Genomic DNA, 19,533 nt, shown 5'->3' with positions numbered 1-19,533 from the left:
ACAACAAACTCCATTTCCCACAACGCCCCGCGGTGGCGCACGCACAGCTGCGTCTCGACGCAAACTGGAGCCTGGTTGAGGCAGCCAGCTAGAGGCCATATTGGAATCTATGAAGTCGGTTTGCACTTTGATGGAACAGAGTGTCTGTCGCTTTGGGAGTCTCTAAAATCGCTATCCCGGATTTATACCCGAGGGATTGCGCCAGACATTCCACTTGAGACCCTGCCAAGTGTGGACGGCACGTTGTCTCGCTTTTTTGTGGAAAAAAATGAGTCCAACCGATGCTAAACGAGGGGCTAAACGCAGGAAGAACAAGCGGGGCGGTGGCAGTAGTTGCAGTGCTGTCTGCAACACCAGCGGCGGCAAGGCCGGGGTCGCCTCGGCCCTGGGCTGTGCGGGAACAGCAACACCTGCCTCTGTCGTCAGCTTTTTAACAACCGGCAGTGCTGGCAACGGGACTATCGGGTCCATCGCGGGCATACCCGGGGAGGTAAGAGGTGTCACGCATTGTTAACCGGTGGATGTCAAAACGGGGGCGACGAGCTAACAGCGTTATCAACGACACAAATCTGATCCGGGCCCGACACTGATGCGAGGAGGGCAGCTAGCTTACCGACCTATGCGGGGCTGGAAATGGCTTGGTTTAATTATCGCGAATGTTGTTTGTTAAACCTGGTGCGATAACGTGTCAGCTAGCTAAGACGTGTGGTTGTGTAGTCAAACCGGCCTTGTAATAGTGTAATAACCTGCCGTAAACACCAACGTAGGCTACTTGTGCCATGGCCGCTGGTACTAACGTTGTCGTTAGCTCAAGTTGGGGGATCGTAGCTGAATCCACAACTACTTAAGACCCCACGAAGCATTGCTTTTGTGCTACTGCGGTCCAAGGTAGGTGGGCGATTACATTGGCACAAACTAAGACTATGATCAAGTATCGCTTAGCTTCCACATAGTCGGGGCCATAGGCTTGCTGTTGCACAGATAAACATGAATGCTAGCTAATGCTAACATCAGTGAGGACCCACAAGTTCAGCCCCGTCGGGCCTCGGTGTGTTTTCACAAGCTGACCTTCCACTTTTATGGCTTATAAATACTTTAAACTGGTTGTTTATGACTGAGAATTAATCATAAACAAACAACGTCAGTTATCCAAAAGCGGCATAGTTATACACCGTTAGCACAACAGTTAGCACTAAGACAATAACTCACATTGGTGTCATAAGCTGTTAGGTCGTTTCTTTGAAACTAAGTCCTATTTTACTTCTGAGCCGATATCTGAGTTAGATTTTGGGGTCACAACAATCACGCATGTAGCTGTGCGGCAGTCAAACGGACGTGTGTGTGTTTATACACATAATATCAAATAAACATTTCATTTTGCGTTTATGCTACAAACAGCCAGGCTCCTATCAAGTATCTAACCACCTCCTCCATCAGACTGCTGCACAGTGCTATGTTTAAAAGTCAGATATGTTATGGTCAGAGTTTTTTGTATACTTCTATAAGTAACAGTAGGTTTGTTTCTTATACGGCATTCATTTGCTGTGATTTAAACACAGCTGTCCACCTGTATTAAGTTCTTGGGCCCAAATAATATGTTATGAATGTTAATCAGGTTTCCCCCCCCCCCCACAAACAGCCACAAGAGAGAAGAAAATCAAAAGTTTTTCAAGGTGCAACAAAATAAAAACACCAGTTATGGCCACATTATGTTTATACAATAGTCTATCTGTCAGGCCTGACTGTATCGCTTGACAATCTTCTACCTCGAATGTGTACCACACGCTCAAATATCTCGACGTCTCCACGTAAGGATTTGTGATTGACCCGCTCGCCCATTCAAACGGCCTTAGTCTGAAACAAAAGTATCAATTTTAAGAGATGACTTAGACAGTTGTAATAAAAGTCACGAAGAACACCAACTACACGCCCAAGTAAACAAATGTGTGAGTGGTCAGTTCGATGTAAACATTGGGTTTTTTGTATCCCTCAGGTAAGCAACAGTGTTACACCACAGTTTACGGAAGGACCAGTGAATGCGGACTTCTCCGGGGTCCTTCAGGTAATTTCACATCAGATGTGTGAGAAGTTCGTCTGAGGCCTCTGTCAGATATTTTCATCCAAAGCCATGCCCCCTTTTAACACGCACAACATTTACACCTCGATGCCTTTACTAATAACATGTAAAGTGTCTGGAGTGCTATACCAAATATCAAGCATATTAAATTCTGATGGGCACAAACCGCATGATACCCAGATGGTCTAACATCTGTATTCAGAATACACATCTGGAATTTGATTACCGCCAGTCTCATCAAGCCAATCTGCCCACCCTGTGATCAATTACAATCATTTCAGCTTCTGCAGTACTTTTATCTATCAGCGTAATAGTGTTGATAACTCAAATTCAGGTGCTTTAGCATAAAAACAGGAAATTTGTCCTCAACCAAACTTAATATTCTCCCAGCGGAAATGAAATGTATATCTTCAATCATAATATATGCTTTCCTGCATGTAAACATCTCCAAAACCAATTCAAATCAGTATGATTGACAGCTCTTACAAAGGTATTAATAAGTGCATTACTGAACATCTTCATAAATGTCCTGCTTACACGCGTCAATGTCGTAGGTAATCAATTGGGCTGTAACAATGTTTTTTTGTGTGTGTGTGAGTGTGTTGTTCAGAACAAAAACATTTCTTCAGCACATGGCTGTTTTTTATTTAGGTCACCACACCTGTTTTTTTATGTTTTACTGACAAGAAATTACTATTTTTTTTTCACACAAAAACATCAAATAGGTACAAATGTTAAGAACATTGTTGGGTACTGATTTTATGTTGTATCAAACTTGTAATTGATTGTGACACAATCTTTTATTGAATCTATGAACTATTTTAGTTCTGCCCCATCTGACCGTTGTAATATACAGGCGACATATGGAAATGTTGCCTTACTGCTCTACTTTTCAGTGTAGTCATAAAATACCTCAACTGGAGGAGTGAATGAAACTGAGTAACACCCACAGAAAACTGGTAAACCTATGAAATGGTGCTGGAATAAATGAAAGGCAACCTCCTTTTTAAAATCCGTAAAGCCATTTTGCACTCCGACAAACCCACGCCAATGTGGAGACGATTAATTGAAACTTCTGGCTGCTAATTATGTGTTTGTGACAGGGCTGCACATTAAGAAAGTGTTTTAATGGACTGCGGAGGGAAAGTTCAGAAAGCTGGTGTACCCTGTGTGCAATGGCTTACAGAGGAGTAGACTTTTGATGTAGATCGTGTATCCTCAACGTGTAAATGAAAACATCTCACTGCATTTCATTATATAAACAATTCTTTTTGGAAAATCTATTGATAGAACAAATGTTTAATGCAAATGCTCAAGTGGCCACATACCTTATTGTGTTTCTCTCACTACTTCCTCCTCCTACTCCGCCTACTGCTACATACTCACCGCAGACTCCATTCACGTTCGGCTTGAACCAGCGGGCCCCCTACACAGCTGGCGATCGCTGCCTCTTATGCAGATGTGAACGCAAAGACAGCGCCGTGCCTTCAGAGGCGGGAATCTTGGGCCAGAACGGTACGGCTCAGCCCAACAAGACACCCAGCGCCCTCCAGCTGCCCCTGTGGGTGTGCTCTGACTGCAGGCGCACAGTGGAGAAGGAGGACCGGCACACCGCCCTGGAGCAGTCGTTGGGGGTAAGTCACCTGGGTATACAGAGGTTGGAAGGTGGTTTGAAGTTAAGATGACAGGCGAGAGTTTGGAGCTCTAGTGGAAGGCCTGCGTGTACTCTGGTTCTTTGAATAATTCCACAGTTTCCAAACATCATCTGTTTTAGCACCCACGCCATACATCTGCAGATTAACTCTCACAGCTGCGGCCAGTCTTTCAGCGGATGGTGTAGTTCTTTTGCTCCCATCCGTTTCATTGCCAGAAAAGTGGAGCAACCAGAATAAACAGCTGTTGCTGGAAAAACAATGTTACAAACAGCCTATCGTTAAACTTATGAAAATTTGGTCAAATTCTTATAACAAAGGGCAAAACAGGGAATCACCTATTGACAATAGTATGTTCTATTCATTCATACATTAATGACAATTGTTCTTTTCTGTATGTGTATTCCTACATTGTAGATGTTGCACAGTAAATATCCTCTCAGGCCTGATGATCCCCGAGGCGAATGCGTCTTCGTATAAATAGCTTCTTTATTTCCGACAACCTTGCTATGTGTTCAGCTTGCATCGTTGTAAGGACAACATCAATGGAGAAGTGGAAATATAGCATTTTCTGTTTGTACTGGAATACAAAGTCACGACTGGATTCCACTTTTTTGTTTCCATGCCTCTTTGGACTAAGTGCAGCCTAATGAGCAGGAAATGTGTTGTATAGACGAAGCAATAACTTCCTTTTCCATCATTCCTGGATAAAGCAGAGCCAAAAGCCGATTGTCGTTACTGCTCGCGTATTTCTGCTGCCAATTTACTGTGCTGTGTTTTAGCTTCATGTTTGTTGTGTGACGTGAGCCTCTAGTAAACTCATGTTAATCAGAAATAATATGTCGTCATCTCTTGCAACCACACTAAAGGTCATTTCTGGCTCCGTTTGCACATTGATTACATGTCTCTCAATTATGGGACATTTCCTGAATCAATACTCAAGCATACACTCGGATAAGGAAAGACATCATTAGAAATTAACAACATCAAATGGGGTATTTTCATATTGTAGTAGACTTTCTAAACCAACACGTGTACAGCATGTCACACCAGGTTCACACTTGATGCAGAAGTGTTGTGCTGTGTCAGCTGTTGCACGGGCAACACCCAGCTGTTCACATCAGGCGCCAATGTCTCAGCCATCCTGCTCCTTCGCCCTCTTCTGTCGGGCTAATCTTGTGTGCGTCTGCTCAACACGCTCACTCTGTTTGGACACAGCTGACAAATATGTGGAAGTACTTAATTCAAAAACCACGATCACAAACGGCAGTTGACGCTCATTTGTGTCGTTTATAGAAGATAATCGGTGTGTTTTATTGCCAGATTCACAGCATGCAGAGAAAATAGCAGCTAGATTGATTTACATGGAGCGCCCAAAGGGAGCTGGCGGCGTTTCTACAAAAATCGTTGGCGCTTGCACATCCAGGGGGAACCTGGCGTTAGGTGCAACATCTCTTTACTAGAAGAGAAGAAGAAATACGTTACACCAGTCAAAGCACTATAACTCGCTGGTTCATATGCTATCGATCAGGCTTCCTATTAAGGCTCGCCAGGTATGCTGGGGGGTGGGAATGGTTTTCCTTGTTGTGGACGCGGGTGCCCTGGCATTGTTTTGTTGGCTGGGGGTTCGATTCACTCCACATTAATGTATTGTTCCTCTGCATCCACAGCAGTGGGGCACGATGCTGAGTCACGATATCAGGGCCTGTTGTAAACAGAACCAAACCACTGCAGAGCTTTGACAGTCAAGTGGCTGCAGACAATTTGCCTGAACAGAATTTAACAGTGAGTCATAACTTGGCAATGATAAGATCAGACCCCAACGAGGTTTGTGACTTAACTTGCAATTAAATTAAGAAACACTTACCCCGTGGCGTTCCTGCATGCATGCTCCTTGGATCGGCTGATCCCAGCTACTGTGCCTGGACTTCTTTTGCTGTCAGCGCAAAGCACGTTTTTCTTTTTCGTAGCTGTCACATTGAACAAGGAGAAAATGATTGCTGTGGTATATCGATGTCCAGACCTCTGAAGCCCACAGTTCCAGCTTTGTAAATATATTATTCCTTCTTGGGAAAACAACACATTAGTTTATGTCTGCTGTTGACATCTTGATGCATCATTGCATCACATTTTGGACTCTAGACATCAAAACAATCAACAATAATTGATTCAACAAAATTCAGCAATTTCAAACTTCCTTTAAAACATTGATGAAAATAAAATGGTTCTGTATCTTAGTGTGCTGTTATATTTCCCACAGAGCCAGGACTTCCTTTTGCACATGCCTGTGGGTAACGGAAACCTGGGCCAGGAGGCAGCCACAGGGGACCGTCTGACCACTGCTGTGCCTACACTACCCATGCTGCCTGCCCCGGACCTCAGCACACCAATGCCTGCTGATACAGTGTGCAGCTGTGAAGCCTGCAATGAGCGACGGTCAGTTTAGAGTGATTACCATCGCAAGTAAATTACATTTGTGTTCATTATTATTATTTGTTTTTAAAGTTCCTAATGAATTAATGTCCTGAATAACAGGGAGATCTCTGCTGAATCGGATCGGGAGACACAGCAGCTACAGAACCACTGGTCAGAGGTTCGCTACCTGGTGCGCTGCATCTACCGTCAGGCAGGAACACCATTAGCAGATGACCATGACCAGCCCTTAGAGAGGGACAAGGAGGGCATGAAGGAGCTGGTCGATAGGTAAAACGACCATCCTGTTTCTCTCTTTGTAGGGTGTTTGTCCACTAGGGGGCTCTATTGGACTGTGGATGCTTGAAAACCAGCCACACGATAGCTTTTGAATGGAATGACGTCGAACTGTAATCAGTCAGGTTAAAAGCCCCTTAAAATCGTTACTTCCTTGTAGTGATGCGTTTCCTGTTGAAACCCGACCATTGTCTGTGCCGTGACTCACTCAGGGAACATTTTACACTGTAGACCAAATGGAGATTAAAGGATAGAGAACCAGTTTTATTTGCAAAGATTTGAAAGAGTTTTGATTTACTCACATAGCAGCACAGGATGCAGTGATGATGCCCTGACAAAACAGATGGGGAAGAATACACAAAGTCACATACATCCAGGGAGTCAGAGTAGCTGTCTCAATGTTTTACCATTTTTTAAAAATGAATTGCTTAATTGTCCTCCTTTTTAGACTCTGTGAGAAGGACCCGTACCAGCTGTATCAGCGGTTGGAGCAGCAGGCGCGTGAATACGTCTTGGAAATGAAGGTGCGGCTTCTGAAGCACCTATCTACAGGACCCAAGACTACAGGACCAGCGGGGACTGCAGCCCTGGGTCCACCTCAGGCCTACCAGTTAATATCCCTGCTGCTGGAGGAGTACAACGCCCTCTGTCAAGCTGCACGCACCATCAGCAGCTTCCTGCTCACCCTGGTCAGTTCACCGAGTGTGTAGCCAGAGACGGTGTTAGCGCTCCTGCAGGTGGCAGCGAAGGTAATTCATAGCCTGGTTCTACTGCATTTCATTAAACTACCGTTCCACCCCCCCTTTTCTCAGGAAAATGAGCACCTCCAGAAATTCCAGGTGACGTGGGAGCTGCACAACAAGCACCTTTTTGAGAATCTGGTGTTCTCTGAACCGATCTTGCACAGCAGTTTACCTGCACTGGTTGCTCAGCTGAAGTAAATATAGTTACTCATCCATCATATTCTACAAATCTCTTGTCCATTAAAAGTGTCTTAAATGACTTTTCTTTTTTTAAGACATGGCACAGCCTCCCATGATTCATACAATGAAGATATGTACAGGACCTTGTTAGAAAGCTACCATCAGCTGCAGCAGGAGATGGCCTCGGTGGCGACTGAATGGCAGGAGTGTGAGAAGAGGATTGATGACTATGTAGATGAACAGGTACACGCACACCAAAGACAAAACATGAACACATCTGGTAGAGGAAACAATACAAAATGAAAGGAATGTTTACTCTTATGCAGCTGCTTTTTAAGGTGGAGGGTCAGAGTCTCACCAACCAAAGAACGGAGCCTCACAAGTCCTTGATAAGCAAAAGCGTAAGATACTTGAAAATCATTTCTGACCATGTCAACGTTTTCTTTTAAATCTTCAAATTTGAACTTCTTCCATTCATGGCAGTTCATGGTCTTATAATTAAACCTGCTCGTTTACAGACTTTGAAGACCAAGCAGCGAATGCTGAAGGAGGACTGGGAGTTCTTCAAGCAGAGGAGGTTTATAGAAGAACAGGTACACGAGAATATGGAGCCCATTTAAACGTGCAATTCTGCGCTGGAGAACGGTTATTTACAATGTTATTCTCTATGTAGTTACCCAACAGTAAGAAGCCCCCCACCGGAGAAAACAACTTCACAGACACTATGAGAATGCTCTCATCTCGTCTGAGTATTCCAGACTGCCCAAACTGCAATTATCGAAGAAGGTGAGCCTGAGCAACAACAAAACATATTAGCATACTATGACACCGATACCCCTCGCACTGTTAAAGCCTGTAACATGCCGCCTCAGAGTACTCATCACCCTCCCACACACTGCAGTATTGTCAGACTCCTGTTACTTAAAATAGCCATACTGGAATTACAGTTAGCACCATTGAGCAATCCATAACACCAGAAGGCTAACATCTGTTCAAGTACCCTTACTGACTCCATTAACATTTTGCCCAATTTAACATTGAACAACTTAATTTGGGTTCCACTGCCTTCGCCCAATGACAGCTGGGATCGGCTCCAGCCCCCCCCGGCGTCCCTGAATACTGGATAAGCGGTCCCAAATCATAACGTACGACAACCTGTATTATTAAATCAGAGTGATCGTGATGATATCTGAAGAGCTGAGTGAATTGTGAAATGCCTGTTCAGTTAATTTACATTTTAAATGACTGACATGGCAGATTAAGTCTTCAGATGTTGCCTATTGTTAGAGGGAAACCGATCAAAGACCGACTGCCTTTTATTGATAAAATATTTTTTTAAATTTTTTTTTATTTACCCCTTAAAGCTATTCACGTTTTTGTCACGATCTTCTCATCTCAAATGTGTTTCAGTTTATGAAAGATTTAATTTCCCAACTCTTGAGTCTTCAGGGAATTGATCCGACCTCAAATATTTTGCTCCTCCCACCTGATTAGTGAACTCAAGCATTGGAACATTTTGAATTTGGTGGTTATATTTGTAATTCTTACTAAAATGATTATCCAAAGTAAGGCCACTATGAGCTCCACTATTATCTCTGCCCCCTTTATCCCTAATAGGTGAAGACGAGCCTTATAATTGTATTATGACACATCTCACTTTACATGTAACTAAACATGAAGAAGAAAGTTGACAGTACGGGCTGAACATGAGTTTAACGCCTTATGTTTTGGATAATAAACATATCAATAGTGCAATATGAATATTTTGCCCGTTGCCCACGACGACCAACAGGTGCACGTGTGATGACTGCAGTCTCTCTCACATCCTGACCTGTGGCATCATGGACTCTCCCATCGCCGAGGACCTCCACATCAAGCTGCCCCTGCAAGGGGAGCCTCCCCGCGACTACCTGGCAGAGGTGCACCCCCCCAGCCTCTCCTCCGGCAGTTCAGCATCTGGCTCCAACTCCAGTTCTCCCATCACCATCCAGCAGCATCCCAGGCTCATTCTGCCGGATGGGGATACCAGCACTTTGTAAGTTACATGCTTGTTTATGCTCCGTAACACAGTGTTGGTATTACATCCTCAGTGCTTCCTATGAACAATAATCCCCCCCTCGGTCACTTCCCGCTAACACAACGACTCATTTCGCTCTAATTTTAGTATAAGTGATGATGACGAAGTTCCTCCGTTGTCCAGTAAATTCGGGGACATCTACCCGATGACTGGTTACGAGGATAACGGTGTGACCGCTGCTGTGAACGGCCTCCATAATGACATCAATGGGGAATGTGAAAATGTGGAACTAAAGGCAGGGGTGAGTTATGTACTTTATTACTGGTTCTGGTTTTATTACTTAAATTGCCCAAGATTAGTTGTGAATTTCCCTGCCAAGTTTCTGGATGATGAAACTCGCGATCATTATGAGTGAGCGATTGTACGCTGTTCCTCACCTGTTTCCGAAACTGAGTCGTCTTTGTTCGACACATTTCTGTCTCAGTCTCCTCACATGACCAGCAGCAGCAGCTCATCAGAGGGCGATGAAGAGGATGGTGATGGGGAGGTCGGTGGGGAGGCCCGAGGGCAGCGGGAGGAGCTTTCATCAGGGAAGACCAACAGCCCTCCACCTTCTTACAGCCACCAACAGGTGGAGTATCACCTTTAATACGCTTTGACCTTAGGGCTGCACCTGATGATAGAATTCATTTTTTATTAATGTTTTACCAATAATATGTTAGAGAAATTGCAGGAAATATTGATTGCCTGACTGACAGTCAGCAAATCCTAACTTTGAAAACACCAGTGATTAAAATATTCTGTCTATAAACCAATTGTTTCAGCATAAATACAATTATTCTAAGTGCAGAAGAATAAGAGTAACATGTTTTGAATTTGTGCACTCTCAGGTAGAACAGGTCCAGCATGCCTGCGAGTGCCACGTGTGCAACCAGGACACCAGCTCCCCCACCCTGAGCTCCGCCACTTGCCTGCCCCCCAACCGGCTCCACGCTGCACCTCCTCCCACCGTCGGACACCAGTTCTTCACAGACAGCAAGACACCCCCTGCCCACCCTGCCCTCCACCTCTACCCCCACATTCACGGCCACCTGCCCCTACACAACTTCTCCCGGCCCCTCCTGCACCCTACACTCTACCCTCCCAGTCCTCCTCTCACACACAACAAGGTGAGGATCATTCTGGAGCCCCTTAACACCCAGAAGTCTACATATAAAGTACTTTCTTCCCTATCTAGTCAAATTACAGGTACAAGACTCATTTTAAGGGAAAGTTGATTCATTTCGTAATCGCTGGGGATTTTTTTTCTTCAGTTTCCAGGAACAATACTGAGCTTAGTTATATTCTAGTTTCACTGTAATTCTAATTGTCCACCACTAGGGGTCAGGCTGCCCCAATCTCAGAGAAGTCAAAAGCCATCCAATATTATACTGTTTTACACCTGCTCAAATCAATTTCTCATAACTAGTAACACGACTTGTTCTGTAACCTGTTTTCTTTTCTCCCTTCAGCCTCTGCCCCCAAACCCGACATCGAACCACTCGGCAGCCAAGCAGCCGGCCTTCAGCCCATCACTCCCAGAGCACGTCTACCAGAACTGCTTCGGCGGTGCAGGTGGAGCAGGTGACTGGAACAGCTCGCTGCAGTGCCTCTCGCTCAAGTTTGAGAACCTGTGGGATGCTGCTGTGATGAAGAGCTGGAATCCGTCTGTGCTGCTGCCGGAGTCCCTTCCAGGTGAGCTGCTCTGCAGAAACAGGCAATGAAAGAAAATGACAGCAAGTCAAAGGCGACTCACGACCTGCGTTATTGATCAACAGGTGACATGCTTGGACCACCCCTCGCTGACGTGCCCCTCCCCCCCACATCATCCATCGGCGGGGAACACCCCTCGCTGCCCACCCCGCTACCCCCTTCGTGCTCCGCTTCCTCATCGTTGTCATCGTCTTCATCATCCTCGTCGTCGTCGTCATGCTCCTCTTCAGAAGCCAAACAGCAGAAGAAGAGTGGCGCCAAGAAGAAGTGTCTCTACAATTTCCAGGATGCCTTCATGGAGACCAACCGCGTAGTGATGGCCACCTCCGCCTCCACATCCTCTGTGTCCTGCACTGCCACCACTGTCCAGTCAAGTAATAACCCACCCATCCACCTAGCATCTAAAAGATCCAACTCTTTAGGTAATACAGGCGCTAGGAGCAGTGCTTAGGTTTGAAATGATGATGATGATGATGATTCAATTATGGGCCACTCTGAAAATAATCAGTACTTATGTAAAACCCATCAAGGGAAATGGAACTTTCCAATCAAAATCCAGTTGTAACAGACAATACTAAGCCAGAGTGTCTCTAATAATGCTTTCACGGTGCTTTACAGTTTTTAGTTTTTGTGAAAAGAAACAATAATTAAGGATATTTTGTACGTCATTCTCCATCTTTCAAAATATGCTATCTGTTTGGTAATGTTTGTGATTGCAATGCTATGCTAAGTCGCTTGCCAGCTGGGTAATGAATGATCACTTATGCACTGTAACACTTATGTAGGGGGTGCTATTACTGCAGAAAATCAATGATGCTGATTGTGATATTTCTTGCTCCATTGTGTCAAAGCTTTGTGAATAACTGCACATTTTAAGGAATAACCAGATAATGCTCTCAACCAACATGTCTCTGTCTGCTCTAGATGATGTATTTCATAATCTAGGTAAAGAGGACCATAGGCAACCCGCCCCAGCCCCGCCTAGAAACTGCCCTACAGGTCTGACCTCCCTCCCTCCGCTCTCGGGCACCACCCTACCCCTAGCACCCACGACGCACCTTCCCACAATGGGATCCCAACCTTTCCCAAAGATGGCTGCTCCAGCGCCAGACTTCATGGAAGCCCACCAGGGTTTGTGCCTCCCACCCACCGAGCCTCCAGCCTCCTCAGCAGATGGTCCTGTCAGTGCCCCACCCAGTGTCTGCAGGTAAGACCGCCACCTGCAGGCTTGTAAAGACATTAATGAAACGTTATGTCAGACTGACTGGAAAGGTGATTTTGTGGACTGTGATGGGGGGGGGGAAGTACCTTTCAGGACCAATGTTAAGCATCCTTTTTTTTTTCAGCGATCCTGACTGTGAAGGTCATCGCTGTGAGGGTAACGGGGCGTACGAGCACCAGCCGTACGATGGGGAGGAGAGTCAGGACGAGGACAGCTGCTCCGAGCACAGCTCCTCCACCTCCACCTCCACAAACCAGAAGGAAGGAAAGTACTGTGACTGCTGCTACTGCGAGTTCTTTGGGCACGGTGGAGTAAGAAGCACACATTTATTACTCACTGAAATCTGCATGTTCACCTCAAATTAACATGTCTTTCTGGAGGATGCAAATAGGCATTTTGGTTTTGATCCCCTGTACATAAGAAAAATGGAAACATGGCATTTACAGTCTAGGGAATTCTAGTTTATTAGCTGGATGTAAGAATTTATCGTGTCCTAATGTGCTTTCCGTTTTACTTCCTAGCCTCCAGCTGCTCCTACCAGTCGAAACTATGCAGAGATGCGGGAGAAGCTGCGCTTGCGTCTGACAAAACGCAAGGAGGAGCAGCCTAAGCGTGAGGAGCAGCAACCAGTGATAGAACGAGATGGAGGGGTGGAGGACCACAGGCGGGTGGAGGACCTACTGCAGTTCATCAATAGTGCTGACAATAAACCTGCCTCCAGTTCTAAGGCAGCCAAACGGGCCAGGCATAAACTAAAGAAGGTAACTAGTCGCAAAAACCAGTGTGTGTACATCCAGTCTAAATCACCACAGTGACTAGTAGTACTTAATACACGCCTCTTTTTGTTAACCGCTAGGATTAGTGGGGATCAAAGTAGTGATAATGCTAAGAGTATATGTCTATGTGCTTCAGATGGAGGAGAAGGCCCGTCTGGAGGCAGAGGCCCGTGAAAGGGAGGAGCAGCAGATGTTGGAAGAGCAGCAACGACGACAGCGGCAGGAAGAGGAAGAGGCAGCGCTTCAAAAGGAGCTTCTCCGGCTGCAAGAGCTGCAGCAACATCGCGCCGTGAAGAAGAAAAAGAAAGAGAAAGCGAAGGAAAACACCGCTCCCACACAAAACAACCCACAGCCCCTCAAACAGACAGCTCAGAACGTCCTAGATAACCTACAGAATGGAAAGTCACAGTCACTGCTTCAAACCCTCATCCGCCTCCCCGAACAGAAGGAACCCAGATTTGACCCTCTACCCCGCCCCAACACACAGCACAGCCCAAAACACTCTAGTGAGAGGGGGTTTTCTACTGAGACCAACATCCCCAGCTATCAAGCCATCCTCCACAATGGCACTCCTACATCTCAGCTGGAGGTCAACAGTAAAGTCAAGGCCAAGCAGTCTGCTAAAGTGGCCACGTGTGTGGCTGCTGTAAAGAAAGCTCCGGAGCTCCCCAAGAGCTCAGATGTGGCAGCAAAGCTAGCCAATGGCAGCGCCCCCACCTCTACACCAGACACCAAAGCAACGCGGATCAGGCCTGCCGAGGCGGCCCTGGCTCCCCTCCCAACCACGGAGCCAAGGAGGGAGGACCGGTGTAATATCAGAAGCGCCAGTGGGAAAAGGCAGCAGCAGCAGCAGCTACAACAACCGCTGAGCCACATCAAAGAAGACAGGAGAAGTCCACCCGTGTCCAACCCTTCCCCATCCCCCCCTCCAGCCTTCCAGCCAGAGCAGACGCAGCAGAACGGCAAACCGCCCAGTGCAGAATCCCCACAGCCCAAAGGCAAGACCAAGAAGAACAAGAAGAAGAAGGTAGACAAGATGAACACCTCAATAGGTTGGTATTCTCCTGATTTTATAAAAGGGGTTCAGGTGCGGGGTTCAGTAGTCTCCTCTCCCTCCTAAAATAACTGGTTTGGCTCCACAGACATCACACTGGCGAGGTTAGGGAATATGAACCGTGTCCTTAACAGAACAGATCCAGTTCCTCATTCGTCCCCTGGGTATTTTGTGGTATATACTGCACACAGCATGGTTGGTGAATGTGTCTACTGTGCAGATGGCTGCAGGCAGGATGGGGAGATGCTTAAAGTAGCTTACATCGAGGGCTGAAATCGCCCTTTATTTTTTTCTTTATAAATAAATCTATTTTAAACAGCTGCAGTTAACATGCTTCTATGTTGATCCGTTGTAGATGATGTGTTCTTGCCCAAAGACATCGACCTGGATAGCACTGAAATGGACGAAACGGAGAGGGAGGTGGAATATTTCAAAAGGTATGTGCAATAAAGAGCAACGTAAACCAATTACTGATGAGATATAGTTCTACGCTGTTCTGCTGACATCGGCGTGCCAGCAAAGGCAACAACAAATACTGCTTCTAGCAAGCGGGCGTAGATGTAAACAAATGAGGGTTGAAGTTAATCTAAAAGTGCATTGAACACATGCATAAAGCCTCAGATGAAGCTCACATTAAACGTCCACGGTAAAGCTTCTTTAAGCTTGGCTCTTCAGAGGGATGACGTTTTTTGTTTTTCCTTCAGGTTCTGCTTGGATTCTGCCCGGCAGACCCGCCAACGGCTTTCCATCAACTGGTCGAACTTTAGTTTGAAGAAAGCAACGTTTGCTGCACATTGAGTCTGTTAGTGAGTGACTGTCAGGACACAATCAGTACCTTAACAGCTATACCCACCCCCCCACGCTCATCCCTTTACCTCCACCCAGCTGTTGTCCTCCCACTTCTCTCCTGCTGTGCCCAGAATCACACCCACGCTGCCTTGCTTTGTTCTCGTCGCTGTGGTTCCACCACGGACCCGTCTGGACTGATCCACCTGCAGAATTTAAAAACAACATTTAAAATGAAATGTCACAAAGAATCATGAAATGCTACTTTACATCCGATTAATTTTCCTTGCGTGCTTGTGTGCTTTTAGTCTGACTTTGGGCATTTCTCTTGACTTACAAAGCCATGGTCTGAAATTATTTTCTTACACTGGCTTACCTGTAGTCAAAACTTGCTTACTATGTCTGGATCGTTTCCTTCCTAAAAGAGACAATGGAAACTACAAAAAAAAAAGAAAAAGAAGAGAAATGTAATGAATTAAAAGCTGTATTTGAGATATTGTGGCTTAATATCCCATCGTTTCCCCGTTCCTAGCACGGCATCTCATCCACGTTATTGACAAGGGAATGGGCTTGGTCAGCTGGTCTCCCCCCTCCCCTCCCCCCACCTCCACCACCTCCACCCTATCTCACAGAAAGGAGGAAAACATAATACTTGACAATGTTCTTTTTTTGGTTTTTAAGTTCTGTTTAACAAACTGTTGAGTAAAAGTGTTCCAGTTCCAGTTTTTGTTTTCTTTATTTTTGACCTGTAGCCAGCTTGTATCAGAATACTTTCAGAATGAAATTGAAAAAGAACAATACTCACACTATCAATCTGTTATAGAGTGTATATTGTATTAACACTGAAGCCAAACTGGCTACTTTTAACATATTGTTAAGTAATATTAAATCTTGTCTTTCTTTTTTGAAAGATGGAATACAGTAGTATGGCAGGATTATGCGTCTTGTGTCAAATCTTATTTCCTCACATGCAGTAGAAATTTACAATTTAAAGAACATGGACACCTAAAACTACACGTTAAGAAACAGCTCAACATCTTGGGGGGGAAATGAGCGTATTTGCTTTACTTTCACATAAAAGCCCCTTTTTAAATATGAACCAGCAGCCGGTTTGGTTAGCTTAGCATAAAGAATGTGGTATGCTAGCTGGCCCGGACCAGTAGCTCCTTCGAGTCTACACTAGATTACCGCCTTTAAATAGTAATAATCTACCTCCTGTAGAGCAGCATATTGCACCCCCTTTATACTGATTAAACAAACGATATGTAGCATTTTGATTTGTTACCCTTGAACAGAGTTGCCCAATAGTCTCTCTGTCCACAGTTAACTGGCTGCAACTTCATATTTGATGGATAAACACGAGCGCAAAAAAAAGCTCATTTCCCAAAATGTGGAATTAATGCTTTGAGTTGAAGTCCTTTTTTTAACTAAAGTCTGAAAATCCTTCAAAGTCGGTCGACGTCCATGTGGTGTCTGGTGTTGCTGCTCTGCACATCGGCAGCTACACGAGGTTGCAGGCTGAGTCACACCCTCAAATAATTACGTGTTCCTTTTGGGAAATGGACTAATTGACAATCAGAAGGCAACTGTAACTTGAGTCATGTAGATCCAGAGGTTCAGTTTCGATTGCGAAGTACGTTCAACCAAACGGGAGGCAGCCAATCGGCTTTCTTCAGGGGCCTTTGCATACGTAGCACCGGTTCATATATGCGCATGAAGCTCGAGGGAAAAGTGATTCGAGGCTGTTTTGAAATCAAGTACATTCCCTCTGGGTGACATGAGCGTGAAATGAGGTCATGCTTTGGCTTATCTAGATGTAGAAGAGTTAATACATACCTTTCACTGAACAGCACTGACTGGAGATCAGTGGCAGGAAACGCTTTCACTTTGGTTGTTTTCCACCTGGTTATTATTATTATTAACTTTTTATTGCAGGCTTGATGTCCAGATAACAAAAACAAGCCTTTAAATAGGAGGCATAATTACATTTTTTTCATCCTTTTTGGCCATATATGGTGCTTAAATATGCTCAACTGATTGGTAAAAGAGAAAGCTAGGAACTAATCTCCAGCTTCAATTCATTTTAGTTGCTAAAACCTAATTTCACATCCATTTGCACAAAGGCATAACGGTAACGAGAGATGTACAACAATGTCAGGATGCAAAATAATCACATTATCATTCATTAAATGTGCTGTAAACTGACATTCAGAGAGGAAGTGACTTACAGCTATGTTCCTCACAGGCTGCTTCCTCTTAACTGTTTTTGAAGAGAACTATCTCTTGAAACAGATTTCACAATCTTTCACTCCCACCCAATTTGACGATTGTGGTAAATGTACTCGATTCAAATGGGGGAGACAAAAGGTTTGTGGGAGCCACCGGAGCCGATCTGACTCAGTTTGTGTCAGGTATGAATGACTGTCTGGCTGTTTCTAGAGCGCGCTCGCTCTCAGTCACCGGTGATGTAAGATGGGATCTACCACATTTGAGCAAAAGCCCCGCAAAACTACGCTAACGTAGATGGGCCGAAAAAACACCGAAAATAATGTCTCTGAGGCACACGTGGGCGTGATCTAAATAAAACACAGATTTGTGTCTGAAGTGAGATAAGAGCCACTTAGGCCAAACCCTCAATGAATAGACTTATGAGTCTAGAGAAATCACATTTCCATCATCGTTTCCTTGTTTTGACCTTTGTTATAAAAAAAAAAAGGTAAACAACAGAGCAGTCCGACGATGACAGGGTGAGCACCGATAGGATTATTAGAAGGGATCACAGGCGCCTTGTAGCTTGTAATCACAACGCTGATCTTTTCATGTCCACTGCCTGGAGGCTTCAGGATCACAAACACTTCCAAACAGGGAATCCCCAATTCTTGACTCCAAACTGCCACAATGCTCTTTTGAAGGCAGAGACCCTGAACTTTGTTACCCCTCCCAAGAAAACCCCTTTAAACAGCCAGCATTTATACCAACTACCTCAAACAATATACATTAAATCAAAAACGGTCTGCCCAAATCCACAGTGCTCAATTTTCAAATAATAAACTCGTCTGCTGTGTTTTTTGGGAATTCCCTCACGATGGCGGGAATTTCCCGTTCTTTTAGGATACACATAAGATTAAAGGCCGTATATCGTTTGTCTGGATAAGTGTCAGGCTTGAAGTTTGCGTTGTTAAAAACATCGGTTCATGATGCTTTGAGTCTAGTTTCCAACAGGAAGTGATCTGCTGCTGTCACCTGACTTTTATGAATTCTTTTGTTTCGTAGAAAAAGTTCCCAGACGCTCAGGTGGTGGGGGGGACTTGTGACCTATTTCTTTCCACTCTCAGATCGGTGGGTAGTGGAAGCTCAGTCACTTTTAGACCCGGTTGTAAATGCGTGGGTGGGTGTGGCAGGGGGAGGGGGGAGAATCCCCAGCAGGCAGCTTGTGGCCTTTTTCAGGGCCGATGTCGACTTCTGCCAGTCTGCAGACAGCAAGGCCTTTAAAGCCAACATCCAACCAGCCACACTGTGGGCACATGAATCGGACAAATATGTAAATTAAATTCACATTGGAAACTAATTCAGCCACAAATATCTTCCCCAGTTAGCTAACGTTGGTACGTGATGCTGCCTGGTTTGATTTTAACGCTCGTTATCAAACATAGTTTATTTTGTAGCATTTAATGCTAAATTTTTTTTTTTTTCCAACCGCAATTCTAGTTTTGCTGAAAAGAAATTCACTGAAAGATTTTTCCTTAAATTGTGAAGAATTCTACATTTTGCGTTATTTGCTTCTTGATAGTAAATTTGTAGTTAGTAAACTAAGCTAGCTAGACAGCTAACCTGGTTCTGCCCACGGTTACAAAACCCTCCTACCATCACCTCTAAAGCTCACTTATTAATAAGTAATATCTGGCGTTTTTAATCTGCGCAACATGTGCCAGACTAACTCGTTTACCGTGTAACCGTTAGCCAGACTAATTAATTTACCGTGTGACCGTTAGCCAGGCTAACTCTTTTAGCGTGTAACTGTTAGCCAGGCTAACTCTTTTAGCGTGTAACCGTTAGCCAGGCTAACTCGTTTAGCGTGTAACAGTTAGCCATGGCTAATTCGTTAAGTGTGTAACCGTTAGCCAGACTAACTCGTTTACCGTGTAACCGTTAGCCAGACTAATTAATTTACCGTGTGACCGTTAGCCAGGCTAACTCTTTTAGCGTGTAACTGTTAGCCAGGCTAACTCTTTTAGCGTGTAACCGTTAGCCAGGCTAACTCGTTTAGCGTGTAACAGTTAGCCATGGCTAATTCGTTAAGTGTGTAACCGTTAGCCAGGCTAACTTGTTTAGCATGTAACCTTTAGCCAGGCTATCCCCCTTCCTGTCCCGTCTTTTTTTAAGCTAACCTACAACATTGGCTTCACATTTACTGTACGGAGAGTGGCGTCAATATTATATTCAATAATATAGGATTTAAAGTGACACTATGTAACTTTTGCTTTTTAGTTATCGCATATATGACGAGCAATTACTGATAATCTTACAGCAATATGTAGCTACAATTTGCTAGCATTAGCTAGTGT

At 44.8% G+C, this 19,533-nt stretch overlaps 1 protein-coding gene across 3 annotated transcripts; it reads left to right on the top strand.

Moving 5' to 3' along the window:
• Positions 1 to 94: 94 nt before the first annotated feature.
• Positions 95 to 15,690, top strand: fam193a (family with sequence similarity 193 member A). 3 transcript variants are annotated; one of them, XM_084006692.1, is made up of 23 exons: positions 95 to 490; positions 1,994 to 2,062; positions 3,469 to 3,711; positions 5,990 to 6,165; positions 6,265 to 6,432; positions 6,887 to 7,127; positions 7,251 to 7,375; positions 7,457 to 7,604; positions 7,688 to 7,762; positions 7,880 to 7,954; positions 8,035 to 8,147; positions 9,154 to 9,396; positions 9,562 to 9,679; positions 9,863 to 10,009; positions 10,269 to 10,547; positions 10,890 to 11,112; positions 11,196 to 11,552; positions 12,055 to 12,337; positions 12,477 to 12,663; positions 12,874 to 13,113; positions 13,265 to 14,180; positions 14,538 to 14,619; positions 14,887 to 15,690. In XM_084006692.1, the coding sequence occupies exons 1-23, from the start codon at positions 269 to 271 to the stop codon at positions 14,978 to 14,980; spliced, it is 4,824 nt and encodes a 1,607-aa protein (XP_083862818.1). In that variant the 5' UTR covers positions 95 to 268; the 3' UTR covers positions 14,981 to 15,690. The 3 variants fall into 3 exon arrangements, with proteins under 3 accessions (XP_083862818.1, XP_083862819.1, XP_083862817.1); XM_084006693.1 differs by having other exon boundaries at positions 9,526 to 9,679; positions 11,196 to 11,504; XM_084006691.1 differs by having other exon boundaries at positions 9,526 to 9,679.
• The last annotated feature ends 3,843 nt before the right edge of the window (positions 15,691 to 19,533 follow it).

Source organism: Eutrigla gurnardus (genome assembly GCF_963514095.1).
Source record: "Eutrigla gurnardus genome assembly, chromosome: 3".
NCBI lineage: Eukaryota > Metazoa > Chordata > Actinopteri > Perciformes > Triglidae > Eutrigla > Eutrigla gurnardus.
This window is presented reverse-complemented; position numbering and strand designations above follow the sequence as displayed.

Excerpts from the sequence above, each read along its gene's own strand:
- fam193a (XM_084006691.1), top strand. The coding sequence starts at position 269 with ATGAGTCCAACCGATGCTAAACGAGGGGCTAAACGCAGGAAGAACAAG. Across the intron at positions 7,128-7,250 it reads GCAGCTTCCTGCTCACCCTG|GAAAATGAGCACCTCCAGAA; the intron begins GTCAGTTCACCG and ends CCCTTTTCTCAG. Across the intron at positions 9,397-9,525 it reads GATGGGGATACCAGCACTTT|TATAAGTGATGATGACGAAG; the intron begins GTAAGTTACATG and ends CTCTAATTTTAG.